A 16,709-nucleotide genomic window follows, 5' to 3' on the forward strand; every position below is an offset into this window, starting at 1 on the left:
TCCCCGCTTAACTTGTAATTTCCCAGTAACGAAGCTTTTTTCCCTTTTATGGGCTGATCCCCGCTCTACATTCTGTTCATTACTGTGATTTGCTGGGAGCATGAGCCCTGCGGTTTGTTAAATCCGCAGACTGGCTGCCAGTGCTGAGAAGGTCCATTCTTTGAAAATGGACCATTTAAAATGTGTTCTCACGAATTCCCTCTTCCTTTTTATTTACTTCCTTTGGTCTCATCTTCATTTGAACCTTTCTAGGGCTTGAATCGCTTTAGAAGTTGTTTACTTTTTCTATTTTATTTTTATTTTTTTGAAACAGAGTCTTGCTGTGTGGCCCAGGCTGGAGTGCAGTGGCGCCGTCTCAGCTCACCGCAACCTCTGCCTCCTGGGTTCCAGCAATTCTCCTGCCTCAGCCTCCCAAGTAGCTGGGATTACAGGCGTGCACCACCATACCCAGCTAATTGTTTTTGTATTTTTAGGAGAGACGGGGTTTCACCATGTTGGCCAGGCTGGTCTCAAACTCCTGACCTCAGGTGATCCACCCATCTCGGCCTCCCAAAGTGCTGGGATTACAGGCATGAGCTACCGCACCCGATAAAAATTTTCACTTTATGACTACATAGTAGGTGTATATATTTATTAAATTACTTTTCAATGGTATTAATTCAATTTGCTATTTTTCAACTTCACAATGTCTGTCTAATGCATTTCACCAGCTGCCTATATTTTCCTCATATGGTTGTCATTCCTGCGGGGCGGCTCTCCTCCCGCGCACCTGGCCTTTCATAGGGTTTCTCTCCCACGGCTGTCCAGGCATCAGCCTGATGAAGGGGATCGTTGCCGCTGCTCCTGCCCCACTCTCCCAAACTTAGCGTCAGCTCAAGATTGTGCCCAGCAGGATGGGACCGACGCCAGCCTCACACACACCTGTGGGGCAGACGCCCATGTCTGAGCACCGCGGATTGAATCTGTTTCTCACACACAGGGAGGGGCTGAGAGCTGAGCGTGGGCTCCAGTGAGTGAGCAGAGACCCCCCTGCGCCTGTCCACACACACAGGGGAGGGCGAGCCACAGCGTCCAGCCCCACCCAGAGCCCTGACCCCTCCCTGCCTGGGAGGACCTGGGGTTCCTCTTCTGTCCCACATGGAGGTGGGAACCTCCTCCTCCCTAGTGACCCTGGGTGGTCCCGGACACCTGTGGCCACTCAGCTCTGAACTCTGTTCATTGCGGGGACGCGTCTCAATGTTGGGAACTTTCTTTCTCTTTCTGGGCCTGTGGCTGTGGTGATCCGCATATTTCAGACGTGTCACAAGCAGCATTTCCTGGTGTTTGCAGCCGATGTCGGCTCTTGAGTGGGGGCGTCAGTCATCCTCCTCGACTGTGGAACCTGACACCAGGATCCTCTCCCATCCCACCCTCCGGTCTGAACTGGTCTGGAAATTCACCACGGCTGAGCCTCCCATGTCCTGGGCACCACTGACCCCACAACCACTGTGATGAGTGGGGTTCATGACAACAGGCTCAGAGGTGACATTAATGTCCAAGGTCACATAAACCCTGGATGATAATCAGGAATTAAACACAAATCAGCTCCCCTCCCCCGAAGCAGATTACAGACCTAACAAACTGTTCTGAAAATCCTGAACATGGACAGAGGCGCCGAGGGACGGCCAAGGACTCAAGGGGCACTGAGGAGGCAGGACCGACTCAGAGCCTCATTCCCAGGGTCGGGGGTGGGTGATGCTGCAACAAGGAAAAAAGGGGAAGTACAAGAGAGGGGCTGTTTGGTAGGAAGGAAACAACACTCCAGGGACTGTATATATATATTCTATATACACTATTTTATATATAGCATATATATTATATATAGTATATATGTATGGGGGTATATATATTATATATGGATATATATATTTTATATATATAAGTTTTATTCTCTATATTCCCTGCATTTCTCCTTTTCAGACAAGATCTTGCTCTGTCGCCCTGGCAGGAAGGCTGAGGGGTGATCACAGCTCCCTGCAGCCTCCGCCTCCCGGGCCCAAGTGATCCTCCCACCTCAGCCTCCTGAGTAGCTGGGACTACAGGCATGAGCCTCCATGTCCAGCTCACTTTTTTCTTTTCTGTAGAGACAGGGTCGCAGTATGTTGCCCAGGACTGTCTGAAGCTCCTGGCCTCAAACCATCCTCCCGTCTCAGCCTCCTGAAGTGCTGGGATTCCAGGTGTGAGCCACCATGGTAGACCCTGCATTTCTCCTCTGTGCTCACTGCCACACGCAGCTCAGCCTGGGCTGCAGAGCCAGGTGTCAGGCGCATCTCTGCTGACCTGAGTCTGCCTGCAGCACGGACCCGCATCTTCCCTGAAGCATCTGCAGGGCTGGAGAGACGACTACCATGGTAAGGACCCCGCAACGCTGAGCCGATGGACGGGCTGAAGGAGGGAGGGAAACCTTGGGGGAGGCTGTGAAGGGGAAGCCTCCGCTACCCTTATCTGGAAGGACAGACACAGGAAGCACCAGTTCTATTTGCCGCTACATCCCGGCTCTCAGTGAGACGAGGATAAACCAAACAGACAGTGGCTGTGGGTCAGGAAAGACCCCATTTCTGTCTGACATGTCTGCAGAGGGCCCGGTGCCTACCCCCACCTCAGCCCTAAAGGAATGAGACCCAGGCGCCTGGGGAGGGCAGCTCCACTTCCTGTGTGGCTGCAGATGACAAAACCCCATGACAAGAAGGACCCAGCTTCTGAGTGGCCACACCTGTGTGTCTCTGTCCTGCCAGTACCAAGGGGTCATCCATCTGCAGAGCAGGGCAGTGGGAGGAGACGCCATGACCGCCATCCTCATGGTCCTGATCTGTCTCGGTGAGATTTGAAGAGGGAGGGGAGAGTCTAACGTAGGAGGGACCTCACCCCACAGCCAAACTCTGGTCCATAAGGAGACCCCAGGGGCTCACAAAGATCCCAGGGAGGGGAGGACCTGCTCAGGCTTCAGGGGCAAATCTCTCACAGGGAACTCTCTTCCAGGGCTGAGTCTGGGCCCCAGGATCCACGTGCAGGCAGGTGAGTTGGTCCCCAGCTGTCCCAGTTCCCTCGTCCTCAGTGGGGACAAGGGGCTTCCTCCATGCAGCTGGGGATGGGGAACAGCAGATCTGGGCTGACTGATGGGGGCGGTGGAGGGTCCTGCAGCCAAGAGCTGAGATCTGTTGGATGGGAAATGACTTAGAATCCGATCTCTGATTTCCTTCCAGGGACCCTTCCCAAGCCCACTCTCTGGGCTGAGCCGGGGTCTGTGATCAGCAAGGGGAGTCCTGTGACCCTCAGGTGTCAGGGGAGCCTTCAGGTTCAGGAGTATCGTCTATACAGGGAAAAAAACCCAGCATCCTGGGTTAGGCGGATACGACAACAGCTTGTCAAGAAGGGCTATTTCCCCATTGGATTCATCACCTCGGGACACGCAGGGCGGTATAGCTGTTGGTATTACAGCCACACTCACTCATCAGAGTACAGTGACCCCCTGGAGCTGGTGGTGAAAGGTGAGAGGACACTCAGGGGTCCCAGCTCCAGGCTCTGTCCTCAGGAAGGGGGTCGGCTCTCGGGGGGTTGGCTCTCGGGACGTCTCCCTCTCACAGCCCAGCCCTGGGGATGATGTGGGAGGTGTGAGCCCCATTTAACACGGTGCCTCCTTCTCTCCCAGGAGCCTACAGCAAACCCACCCTCTCAGCCCTGCCCAGCCCTGTGGTGGCCTCAGGAGGGAACGTGACCCTCCAGTGTGACTCACGGGTGGCGTTTGACGGCTTCATTCTGTGTAAGGAAGGAGAAGATGAACACCCACAATGCCTGAACTCCCATCCCCATACCCGTGGGTCATCCCGGGCCGTCTTCTCTGTGGGCCCCGTGAGCCCGAGTCGCAGGTGGTCGTACCGGTGCTACGGTTATGTCTCGAGCACTCCCTATGTGTGGTCTTTACCCAGCGATCTCCTGGAGCTCCTGGTCCCAGGTGAGAAGTTAACAGCATTGCCTGGAGCTCCCTGAGTCTCCGGGCAGGTGGGGAGGAGCCTCGTCTCAGGGCAGCGCCAGGTGGGATGATGTTGGGACGAGAGGGCTCAGGGTCCTGGGGTCAGAGACACAGGAAGATCAGCAGTGGTGAGGCCCAGGGGGAGAGGAGTGTTTTGTGGGGAAGCCTGAGGGTCGCTCCCTGGAAACCGTGACCACCTTTTCCCAGGTATTTCTAAGAAGCCATCACTCTCAGTGCAGCCGGGTCCTATCGTGGCCCCTGGGGAGAACCTGACCCTCCAGTGTGGCTCTGATGCTGGCTATGACAGATTTGTTCTATACAAGGAGGGAGAAGGTGACTTCCTCCAGCGCCCTGGCCGGCAGCCCCAGGCTGGGCTCTCCCAGGCCAACTTCACCCTGAGCCCTGTGAGCCACTCACACGGGGGCCAGTACAGATGCTCTGGTGCACACAACCTCTCCTCCGAGTGGTCGGCCCCCAGTGACCCCCTGGACATCCTGATCTCAGGTGAGGAGCCCAGTCAGGCAGGGACCCAGGCTCTGCACAGGCCCTGACAGGGGAGCCCAAGTGGTGATGGCTGGGATGAGGGGTGTGGGTTCTAAAGAAGGGAGAGACAGACAGAGACAGGGTATGGGGGGAGGGGGAGACTCAGAGAAAACAGCGACAGAGAGACTGAGGGTCCCAGAGAGAGGCCTGGGGAGGTCTCAGCTCAGAACAAGGTGGGAGCCCCTCACCCATCCTTCTTCTCTCCAGGACAGTTCTATGACACGGTCTCCCTCTTGGTACAGCCGGGCCCCACGGTGGCTTCAGGAGTGAACGTGACCCTGCTGTGTCAGTCATGGGGACAGTTCCACACTTTCCTTCTGACCAAGGAGGGGGCAGCCCATCCCCCGCTGCGTCTGAGATCAGAGCACCGAGCTCAGCAGTACCAGGCTGAATTCCCCATGAGTCCTGTGACCTCAGCCCACGCGGGGACCTACAGGTGCTACGGCTCACACAGCTACAACCCCCACCTGCTGTCTGTCCCCAGTGACCCCCTGGAGCTCATGGTCTCAGGTGAGGGCCCTGACCCTGTCCTCTCTGAGTTCAAAGACTCAGCTCAGGTCCTGCCCCAGGAGAGCTCTGGGCTGGGATGGAGTGAGCGGGGGTCTGAGAGGGGCTCGGCCAGAGGGGGACTCACCCTCAGAGGGAAGGAGGACAACAGGGCCCTCCCAGGCATGCCCACCCTCAGCGGCACCGCCAGCATCATGAAGAGGAGAGGTGGGTGGAGGGAGGGGCCTGGGGAGGCCACAGGGCCCATGTAGAGAAATTTGGTTTGAGGTGGGGATTTCAGGGAAGCTCCGCTCCTCAGCCTCCTCTCTTTCTTTTACCCAGGACCCTCCGGGAGTCCCAGCCCCCCACCCACCGGTCCCACCCCCACACCTGGTGAGTCCCTGAGGCCTCTGGGCTCGGAGGGAACATGGCTTCCCCCAGGGCAGCCCTGAGTCTCCCAGAGAAACCCTTTCCCCTCAAGGACTCAAGCTCGGGCTTCCATCTCGGGAGCTGGGCAGAGCCAGAGGAGGGGCCACAGGCTCCCAGGGGCTCTGAGGCTGGGCTGGTGAGGGGCAGGGGCGAGGCAGAGGGAAATGTTAGGGCCCAGCCCTGGGGGAGGAGCAGCCGGGCTGACGTGGGGGGCAGGGCAGCCCCAGCCCTCACCTTCCCATCCTGACCGAGCAGGTCCTGAGGACCAGTCCCTCAACCCCATGGGGTCGGACCCCCAGAGTGGTGAGTGGGGGCTCTGAGTGGGAGGTGGACGGCATCCTGGGGAGGCAGGGGTGGGTTCTGTCCTAGGTTCAAGCTCCTCTGGAGGTGGCGACATGGACAGGCCCCTCCCCTGCCTGGGCCTCAGTTTCTCCAGGTGTAAAGGAGAGAGGCCTGCGGGTGGGGAAGTTCCCTTCAGCTCTGACTCCCAGCTGTGGCCTCCTGGGAGAGGAGGCCTCCCAGGGAAACCTCCCAGACCTGATTCCGCAGGGGCCTGTCCTGTCCCACCTGCAGCAGTGACGGTGACCTGGGGCAGAGGAGGGGAGCAGTGTCGTGGTTCAGGACCGTCAGGCTCTTTCCCTGCAGCTCCAGGGCTCGGCTCTGGTGCTGGGAACAAGGGCTGCGGGTCAGACTCCCGGGTTCCCTTCCCAGCTCTGCTGCTTCCTGGCTGGGGTCCTGGGGCAGGCAATTCACCTCTCTGAGCCTCAGTTTTTCATCTGTAAAGTGGGCGGGGTGGATGTTTCTGTTGTAGGGGTTGGAGGTGGTGAACAGAAGGTCCAGCACACAGTAGGTGCTCATGTCAATGACATCACCCCCATTTCTGATGTCATCATGCTCAAGGTCTGGGAAGGCACCTGGGGGTTGTGACCGGCGTCTTGGTGGCCTTCATCCTGCTGCTCTTCCTCCTCCTTCTCCTCTTCCTCGTCCTCCGACATCCACGCCAGGGCAAACGCTGGACAACGGGTGAGTAGGGAAGGGGGCACCCCATGGGACGACTGAGGGTGGGCTCAGAGCACCAGCCAAAGGGAATCCAAACCACTGGGCAAATGCAGCTTTGAGGAACTGTTCCAGCATTTCTCACCAGGCAAATGGAAAAAGCACTTAATGTCAGTCCCATCTACAAATGTAAAGTGTCCTTCGGGCTCTGTCCATCTCATGGGGCATTTGGAACACGGAGGCAGGAGTGTTTTCAGGTTTCCTTCCTTACCTTCGAGCTGTGTGTGGGGGGCAGGGGGCTCCGATGTTCCCAGGGCTGAGGCTCTGTCCTTCTTCCCCCAGCCCAGAGAAAGGCTGATTTCCAACATCCTGCAGGGGCTGTGGAGGCAGAGCCCAGAGACAGAGGCCTTCAGTGGAGGTAATTCTGTCCGAAGACCCGAGACTCCCACCGGCCCCTGGTCCATACACTGCCCCTAAAGCTCCCGTTCCTCCCCCAGGTCCAGTCCAGCTGCTGACACCCAGGAAGAAAACCTCTGTGAGTGACAGGAAGAGGCGACCAGCCAGGAGCAGATGGGGGAGGCGACCAGCCAGGAGGAGATGGGGGAGGTGACCATCCAGGAGAGAGATGGGGGCCCCAAAGTTTCTGTGGCAAAGGGAAAGGGACACAGGCTGGAAAGGGCTTGGGGCTCAGGGTGAGATGATCTCACTCCACACTGTGGGACCTCAGGGACATTGCAGCCCCTCCTGCATCTCAGTGGCCCGTCTGGAGCTGGGCAGGGGCCGGCAGGACTGAGAGGTCTCAGGGAACCTTCCCAGGAGACGAACCCCTTGCTCTGCCCCAGCAGATGCTGCCGTGAAGGACACACAGCCTGAGGATGGGGTGGAGCTGGACAGTCGGGTGAGACCCCGCCCCGGTCCCGGGCACCAAAGGCCTCCTGGTGCCAGATCTAATCCAGGAGGACTTCTCTGTCCTCTTCCCCCGGCTCTCAGCATCATCACGGTGGACCCCTCCTTGTCCAGCACGCTGCCTCCCACCTGCTGTGACCTCACTCTCTCCTGCTGTCCTGGGACCTTGTGGGCCTCCTCCCGGGTCCCCTTCCTGCTCCTCCTCCTCTGTTTGGCCGTCTGGTTGTCAGAGCGCTCCCCAGGCCTCAGGAGGATGAGGAATAAATGAACCACCCCGGTCCCCTGGGCTCCCCTTCATTCATTCATCCAGCGAGTGTTCCCAGGGAGCTCACTGTGGATCGGGCTCCCAGTGGGACCTGCAGACACAGCAGGGAGCAAAGCTGCCCCCGCCTCCTGAGCTCACCTCGTGGTGGGAGACAAAATGCAAATAAATGCACCGTGTGCAGCAGTGCAACGTGCTGTAAGAAACATAAACCAGGGAAAGGGCAGAGAGTGTGGGGCAGTGGTGCCAGTCTGAATGTAAGGGGAGGGCTGTCTGCTCAGCTGTCATCTGAGAAGCCTGGACGGAGGGGGCCACAGGATCCTCTAATGGACAAGCCCCTGCAGGCAGAAGAAACAGTCCTGCAAAGGCCCCGAGGCAGCAGCGAGCTCTTGCAGGAAGGTGGGCGTGAGGCTGCAGCCAAATGGGCAAGGTCAGAGTGAGGAGGAGAGGCCAGAACCGCAGGGAGGGAGAGGCCAGACCCTCCACGGCTTTAGGGCATCCCTGAGATTCCATCAGGAAGGGATGTAATCGGATCACCCTGGGAACAGTGGGGAAAATTGACTCCAGGAGTCACTCCCCACCACTCTCTTTCTCTAGCAGAGACGGTACGATGAAGACCCCCAGGCAGTGACGTATGCCCTGGTGAAACACTCCAGACATAGGAGAGAAATGGCCTCTCCTCCCTCCCCACTGTGCGAGGAGTTCCTGGACACAAAGGACACACAGGCGGAAGAGGACAGGCAATGGACACTGAGGTAGTCCTTTCCTCTCCAGCCCCCAGGCCCCCCCACCCCTCCCACGCCCCTTCCCTCTCACTCTTCCCCACTGCAGGCTGCTGCATCTGAAGACCCCCAGGATGTGACCTACGCCCAGCTGCAGAGCTTGACCCTCACAACGGAGGCAACTGAGCCTCTCCACCCCAGAACGGGAACCTTCAGCTGAGCCAGCGTCTACGCCACCCTGGCCATCCACTAGCCCAGAGGGGACCCAGACCCCACATTCCAGGGAGTCTGGAACGCATGGGAGTTGCCCCCAGTGGACACCATTGAACCCCAGCCAACCTGGACCCACACCAGGAGATGCTGGGAACTTTTAGGGGTCAGTCAGTTCTGCAGTATAAATAACTAACATCTACACATTTTTGAAATAAAACAACAGACTTGTCAATAATCATTGAAGTCACTGAGAAAACTAAAAGTCAGAAAGTGCATTGAACTGAATCACAATGTAAATATTACACATCAGACGATGAAATTGGAAAACTACAAGCCACGAATGAATGAATTAGAAAAGAAAAAAAGAGGAGGAAATGAATGATCTTGGCTTTCCTATTAGACATTTAGGGCTGGGCGCGGTGAGTCACGCCTGTCATTCCAGCACTTTGGGAGTCCGAGGCGGGCAGATAACGAGGTCAGAAGATCGAGACCATCTTGACCAACACGGTGAAACCCTGTCTGTCCTAAAAATACAAAAATTAGCTGGGTGTGGTGGTGGGCGCGCCTGTAATCCCAGCTATTCGGGAGGCTGAGGCAGGAGAATCGCTTGAACCAGGGAGTCAGAGGTTGCAGTGAGCCGAGATCGCACCACTGCTCTCCTGCCTGGCGACAGAGGGAGACTCCGACTCAAAAAAAAAAAAAAAGAAGAAGAAGAAAAAAGAAAAGAAATCTAGAAGTAGAATAACAAATTATTCCCAATGAAGGCATAAGAAAGGGAATAATAATAATAATAAGAGGAGTTGTTCATGAGGAAAAACCAAAGCTTGAAAATTCAACAGAGCCAGTGAAGCTCATTCTTGAAAACATTAATTGCACTCACGAATCCTAAGTACAATGAGCAAGAGAAAGAAAGAGCAGGCATGCATTTCCACACAGGAGTGAGCGAGCAGACAGCCCTAGAGATCCTACATATGTTTTCAAAAACTAACAACAGAACAGGCGGCAAACCTATGCCAATATACTAGAAAATGCAGATTAAATAGATGAGGTATTCCAAACTGGAGTTTACGTAATGAACGTAAGAGTCATCAGAGAATCTGACCCATTTTAGATGTGTGTGTTTGTGTGTGTGTATATATGTGTGTGTGTGTGAAAAACACTGTAATAAAAATGTTCCCATGGTATAAACTCCAGTTCACGAAGCTTCATTGGTGATTTCTTACAAATACTGACACACTAATGAAACGCACAAACACACCCAGAGCATCACAAATGTTTCTTGAGAATAGAAAAAGAGGCACTGTGCCCAGGTGCGGTGGCTCACACCTGTAATTTCAACACATTGGGAGGCAGAAGTGGCAGATTACTTAAGGCTGGGAGTTCGAGACCAGCCTGTCCAACATGGCAAACCCATGTCTACTAAAAAAAAAAAAATTAGCTGGACGTGGTGGTGCACGCTGCAATCCCAGCTACTGGGGAAGCAGAGGCAGGAGAATCATTTGATCCCGGGAGGTGGAGGTTGCAGTGAGCTGAGATCCCGCCCCTGCACTCTAGCCTGGGCAACAGAGCCAGACTCTGTCTCAAAAAATTAAAAAAAAAAAAGTCATCATATATAGAATGGAATTTTCCATTCCATAAAAGGCATGTTTTAAACTACTTTTTTTTGTTTCAAAATAATAATTTTTTATTTTACTTTAATGTTTTACTTTATTTTATTTGGCAATTTAAAATTTGCCACCTGTTCTGTTGTTAGTTTTTGAAAACATGTAGGATCTCTAGGGCTGCCTGCTCGCTCACTCCTGTGTGGAAATGCGTGCCTGCTCTTTCTTTCTCCTGCTCATTGTAGTTAGGATTCGCGAGTGCAATTAATGTTTTCAAGAATGAGCTTCACTGCCTTTGTTTTATTTTAATATATCCTGTGAAATTTTAATATGCCCTGTGAAATCGCTAGGTCAAGCTAATTAACATCTGTAACATCACATAGTTACCTTTCTGTTAAGAGAACATTTAAAATCTACTTTCTTACCAATGTTCTCGTATACAATCCATTGTGAGCAACTGTAGTCACCCTGTAGTCACCGTATGGTACAACAGATCTGCTAAACTCACTCCTCCTGTCTAACTGAAACGTGGTATCCTTCGATGCAGCTCTCTGATTCCACTCCCGCCCCCTCAGCTCCCAGGAACTACCTTCCACTCTACTTCCATGAGTTGAACTGGGACAATCCACACATAAGTGAGATCAGGTGGCAGGTGTCTTCCTGCGCCTTCTCTACTCCACGTAGTGTGATGTCCTCGAGGCTCATCCTTGTCACAAATGAAACAATTTCTTTTTCCTAGAAGGCTGAGTAGTTTTTCGCTGTGGATACACTGAGCACTTCCTTTTCTGTATGCGTTCGCCTGCTGATGGACACTTGGGCGGGTTCCATGTCTTGGTTATGGTGACTAAAGCTGTCATGAATCTGGGAGGGCGGGCTTCTCTTCAACATCCTGATGTCATTTCCTTTAGATACGCACCCAGCAGTGAAATTGTTGCAACATAGGGCAGTTCTGATCGTTAACTTCTGAAAAACATCTATGGTATTTTTGCGGTCATTGTACTCATTTACATTACCACTAGCAGAGTGCAAGTATTCCATTTTTTCCACATTCTTGCCAACACTTGCTACTCTACTCTTTTTCATAGTAACCATCCTAACAGATGTGAGGTTATAGCTCCTTGAAGTTTATATGTATGTAAGTATGTACATGTATGTATGTATACAAATGTATGTATTCATACATATACATCCACACATACATATGTACATATGTGCAGATACGTATGTACACATATATGCATGTGTATGTGTATGTATATATGTATACATATGTATACACGTGTATGTGTAAAAAGTGAAATTTTGCAGTGAGCTATCACTTCACAGCTGTTAGATTGCCTATTCTCAAAATGGTGAATGATCAGTGTTGGTGAGCATGGGGAGAAAAGAAAATCCTTACACACCATTGGTGGACATGTAAACTAATACAGCCATTTTAGAAAACAGTATGGAAGCTCCTCAAAAAACTAAATGTGCAACCACCGTATAATCCAGCAAGCCCACTGCTGGGTGTCTACCCAGAGGAAATGAAATCGGCCAGAGAAGAGATGTTCACACTCCTGAGTTCATTGCAGCACTTTTCACAATTGCCAAGTTTCACAAACAATTCTTCATTCTTGAATAAGGCTTCATTTCTCCAGCCTGGGTGACGAAATGAGTCTCTGTCTCACAAAAACAAAAACAAAACCCCACAATTCAGCCTAGGATACGTGTATTCAATTGACATTTGATCCTTTTCTTAGGATTGCTTTGGTATTCATCCTCTTTTTGAGTTCCATATGAATTTTAGTGTCTCACGTGTCCGTGTGAAGAGATCACCAAACAGGCTTTGTGTGAGCAACACGGCTGTGTATTTCACCTGGGTGCAAGCGGGCTGAGTCCGAAAGAGTCAGCAAAGTGTGGTGGGATTGTCATTGGCTCTTACAGGTTTTGGAATAGGCGGTGGAGTTAGGAGCAATGTTTTGCAGGCAGCGGGTGGATCTCACAAAGTACATTCTCAAGGGTGGGGAGAATTACAAAGAACCTTCTTAAGGGTGGGGGAGATTATAAAGTAATTCTTAAGGGTGGGGAAGATTACAAAGTACATCCATCTGTTAGGGTGAGGCAGAAACAAATCACCATGGTGGAATGTCATGAGTTAAGCTATTTTCACTTTTGTGGCTCTTCAGTTACTTCAGGCCATTTGGATGTCTACGTGCAGGTCACAGGGGACATGATGGCTTAGCTTGGGCTCCAAGGCCTGACATTTAGGATTATTTTTTCTAATTCTGTGCAAAATTATACTGGTATTTTGATGGGAATTGCATTGAACCTGAAGATTGCTTTTGGCAGTATGATCATTTCACAATACTGATTCTTCCAATCCATGAGCATGGGATATATTTCTGTTTTGCTGTGCCATCTACGATTTCTTTCAGCAGCGTTTTACTGTTCTTCTTGTAGAGATCTTTCACCTCCTTGGTTAGGTATCTTCTTAGGTATTTTTAATTTTTTGCAACTGATGTACAAGGGATTGAGTTTTGTAGTAACTTGGATGAGCTGGAGGCCATTACTCATGACACCACATCCAGCTAATTTTTGTATTTTTTGTAGAGATCAGGTTTTGCTGCGTGGCCCAGGCTGGTCTTGAACTCCTGGGCCCAAGTGACCTGCTCGCCTTGACCTCCCAAAGTGCTGGGACTGCAGGCATGAGCCACGGTGCCCGGCCCATCATAGCACTTTTGATCATGAGGATCATTCCTCCTTCTTGTCATTCTTGGACACATGCTTCCCACATGCCTCCTCTTCCAGAGAGGGTTTCTACCAGGGCTGTGCTGGGAGCTAAGGCTGGAAAAGGGGAGATGGTTCCACCTGCCAGGGCCACGTGAGTCTGCTCAGGGCTGTCACCAGCAGGGGAGGGTCCAATGTGAGTCTCAGGCTCGCATGTGGGACAGACGCCCATGTGTGATAACGCTGCGGTGAATCTGTTTTGCACACATGGAGGAGGCGGCTCAGGGGTGACCGTGGACCTGAGTCAATGGGCAGAGATATCCCAGTGCCATGCACAAACATAGGGGAGGAGGAGCCACAGCTCCCCACTTCCATCCAAAACCATGACCCCTCCCTGAGTGTGAGGGCCCGGGGGTTCTCCTCTGTCTCATACAGAGGTGGAAACCTCCCCCTTAGTGACAGTCTGATATTGCGAGTCACCAGCAGCTGCTCGGCTCTGAGCTCTTCTGCTTCTTAAGGTTTCCTGCCTATGACAGGAAGTTTCATTTCTCATTTTCTTCGTAGGACTGTGGCTGCATATTTCAGACATACTATAAGTAGGTTTTCCCAGTGTTGGGAGCAGATGTGGGCTGTTGAGCATTAAGTCGCTCACCGTGACTGTGCAGTCCAACACCAGGATCCACGCATGTGTCCACCCCTCAAGTCTTAACCCGGTCTGGAAATATGCCATGACCGAGGCCCTCCCATGACCCAGGCACAACTGACCGCCAAACCACTCAGGAGGGGGGTTCATGACAACAGGCTCCAAATGAGGAAACCGAGGCTCAGAGATGGGACTTACTGCCCAAGGTCATGCAGGCAGGGCTGAAGGTCAGCAATTCAGAAAAAATTAACTCTCTATCCCACCCCGAAATCAGAACTCAAGACTAAGTACTTGTTTCCAAACCCTTGAAGGCAAACTGAGACGCAGGGGAACGTTCAAGGAAGCGGAATTGGGGGTGGGAGGGACACCGAGGAGGCAGGAATGACTCAGAGGTTACTTTTAAGGGAGGGGGAGGTGAACACTGTTAAAAAATAAGAAAAAAAAAAAAAAGGAGGGAAGTCTGAGAAGGAAACTGGGAGGTATAAAACCCACACTCCAAAGACAAAAGAAGAGTCAGCATTTCTTTATTTCTCCTTTTTTCTCATTGCCAATTGCAGCTCAACTTGAAGTTCACAGCCAGATGTGCGACGCACCTCTGCTGATCTGAGTCTGCCCTGCAGCAAGGACCTGCAGCTTCCCTGAAGCATCCCCAGGGCTGGGCTGCCATGGTAAGGACCCCACAATGCTGTGTTGATGGACGGGCTGAAGGAAGGAAGGAGACCCCACGGGGAGACTCTGAGAAGAAGAACAAGCCCCCAGTAACCCTCACTGGGACAGGACAGACTCAGAAAGGCGCTGGGTCTATTGGCTCCTATGTCCTGACCCTTGGTGAGATGAGGACAGATGGGGCAAATAGCAGAAAAGGGTCAGGGAGAAAACATTTCTGCATGAAGTATCTGAAGAGAGCCTGGTGCCTGCCCCAGCCCCAGCCTTGGGGAAATGAAAGCCAGGCTCCCGGAGAGGGCAGTTCCCCTTCCTGTGGGGCTGCTGATGGGACAGCCTTGTGATGGAGAACCCAGGCTCCCAGTATATTTACTCCATCCAGGAACTGTGGCCTCGTCCATTTGCACAGCCAGGGGCTGTGGGAGGAGACGCCATGACTCCCACACTCACGTTCCTGATCCATCTTGATGAAAGTGAAAGGGGGAGAGGCGAGACTGTAGCCTGGGAGGAATCCCACCTCACAACTTGGTCCTGATTGAATAGGAGACCCCAGAGGTTCGCAGAGATCCCAGGGTGGGGAGGATCTGCCCAGGGTTCAGGAGGCGAATCTCTCACAGGAAGCTCCGGGACCCCCTCCCTAGTGCCACTCCTGTGCCTCAGTGGGATTTGGAGAGGATGCCTTAGATTAGAGGGTGTTGTGTTTTTCAGCAACAAAACCATACGAAAAACACCTGGACATTTCACGTCAGTGGATAAAGCATATCTTGTGCCAAATCAGGACCTACCTGTGGTGAATTTTAGGGCTCACACTATAGTTACTCACCTTTGAGGAAAGCATCCCAGGTTGGTGCCTATCTCTGTGATAAACGTCTCCCTTCCTGGCTACGGGTAACAGATTAAAGTAACACTGGCTGAAAAGATTCTATATTCACCTGATGATTATACTGAAAAATAGCCATAAAATGGTTCCCTCCAAATCCAATTCCCCTTTTGACTTTTGACAGTTCTCTAAAGAAGACATACAAATGGCCAACAAACATATGAAAAATATGTATATTACACACACACACACACATATACATACACACACACCATGGAATACTTTGGCCATAAAAAGGAACAAAATAATGGCATTCCCAGCAACCTGGAGGCACTTGGAGACCATTATTCTAAGTGAAATAACTCGGGAATGGAAAAACATCATCGTATGTTCTCGTAAGTGGGAGCTATGCTTTGAGGATGTAAAGGCACAAGAATGATATAATGGACTCTGGGGACCCAGGGGGACCAATGGGAGGGGGTGAGGGATGAAAGACCACATTTTGGGTACCGTGTGCACTGCTCAGGTGATGGGTGCACCAAAATCTCAAAAACCACCACTAAAGAACGTATACATACAACGAAACGCCACCTGTTCCCCCAAAACTATTGAAACTTAAAAAAATAAATAAATAAAAATAAATTCACCACATTAACAACGACAACTGCAAAAATCCAATTCCACGTAGCGTAATGTTTTCACGGTCTATGCATGTTGTAACATGTCATTGGTCTTTGTTCCCTTACGTGATTGAAGAATATTCCATTCTAAGGCTATATCACATTTTGTTTATGCATCCACCAATTGATGGACATTTGAGTTGTTTTCACTATTTAGCTATTATGAATAATGACACAAAAGGTCATATATTTTGGGGTTTTTTATTTTTTTATCTTTATTTATTTTTATTTTTTAAAAGTTACAATCATTTATTTTATTTTATTTGTCTGAGACAGAGTCTCACTCTGTCGCCCAGGCTAGAGTGCAGTGGTGCGATCTTGGCTCACTGCAACCTCTGCCTCTTGGATTCAAGCAATTATCATGCCTCAGCTTCCCAAGTAGCTGGAATTACAGGTGTGCACCATCACACCAGTTACCCGGTTGTTTCCAGTGACCCAGCTGCTGTCACTTGTCTGTTTCAAGACACCCAGCTCCAGCCTCCTGGCTGTTTGTTGAGTCTCAGCTGTAGTCATCCCAGCTGATTCCATCAACAATGTCGCATCCCCCTGCGGTTTCCAAATGTCTTCTGTAAATCCCCAGAGCTGCCCCGGCAATCATCTACTCAGCTGATCCTGAATGTCCTCCTAGAGTTTAGCTGTTGATCTTGAGAATGAGCCGTACATATGGATCTGAGAGCTGAGACCAGTCCTCTGGGTCATGCTTTACTTCCTGCACCAATAAATACTTTAAAGACCTCATATCTGGCAGTCCTGTGTCATGCTCTGGGGTGTACAGATCACTTGGACCCAGTCTCTGCCTGTCGTTCAAGGCTACATGGGGTTAACAAGAGCTACAAAGGAGGTGTCAGTATTTTTTTAAGTATTTCATTGGCAGTGATTGTATATATTTGAGATGCACAAGGTGATAATCTGATATGCATATACATTGTGAAATAATAGCCATGGTCAAATTAATCAGCACATCCATCCCCACCCATGCTGTACATAAGATCCCCCGAACTTGCTCATCTTAGGCCTCCAGGATGGA

The 16,709-nt window shown here is 51.7% G+C and overlaps 1 protein-coding gene and 1 pseudogene across 1 annotated transcript in view; both read left to right on the plus strand.

Annotated features, from left to right (window-relative positions):
- Window positions 1-531, plus strand: part of LOC117093698 — a 959-nt pseudogene extending 428 nt beyond the window's left edge.
- Window positions 532-2,750: 2,219 nt separating this feature from the next.
- Window positions 2,751-16,709, plus strand: part of LOC117091357 (leukocyte immunoglobulin-like receptor subfamily B member 2) — a 37,159-nt gene continuing 23,200 nt past the window's right edge. Inside the window, 11 exon segments of the mRNA XM_033223594.1 lie at window positions 2,751-2,856; window positions 3,019-3,054; window positions 3,243-3,527; window positions 3,689-3,991; window positions 4,217-4,513; window positions 4,760-5,062; window positions 5,381-5,431; window positions 5,720-5,770; window positions 6,368-6,490; window positions 6,961-6,998; window positions 8,229-8,371. Coding sequence (XP_033079485.1) covers window positions 2,823-2,856; window positions 3,019-3,054; window positions 3,243-3,527; window positions 3,689-3,991; window positions 4,217-4,513; window positions 4,760-5,062; window positions 5,381-5,431; window positions 5,720-5,770; window positions 6,368-6,490; window positions 6,961-6,998; window positions 8,229-8,371 — 1,664 coding nt within the window. The 5' untranslated portion in view covers window positions 2,751-2,822.

This window comes from Trachypithecus francoisi, unplaced genomic scaffold, assembly GCF_009764315.1.
Source record: "Trachypithecus francoisi isolate TF-2019V2 unplaced genomic scaffold, Tfra_2.0 Lachesis_group12, whole genome shotgun sequence".
NCBI lineage: Eukaryota > Metazoa > Chordata > Mammalia > Primates > Cercopithecidae > Trachypithecus > Trachypithecus francoisi.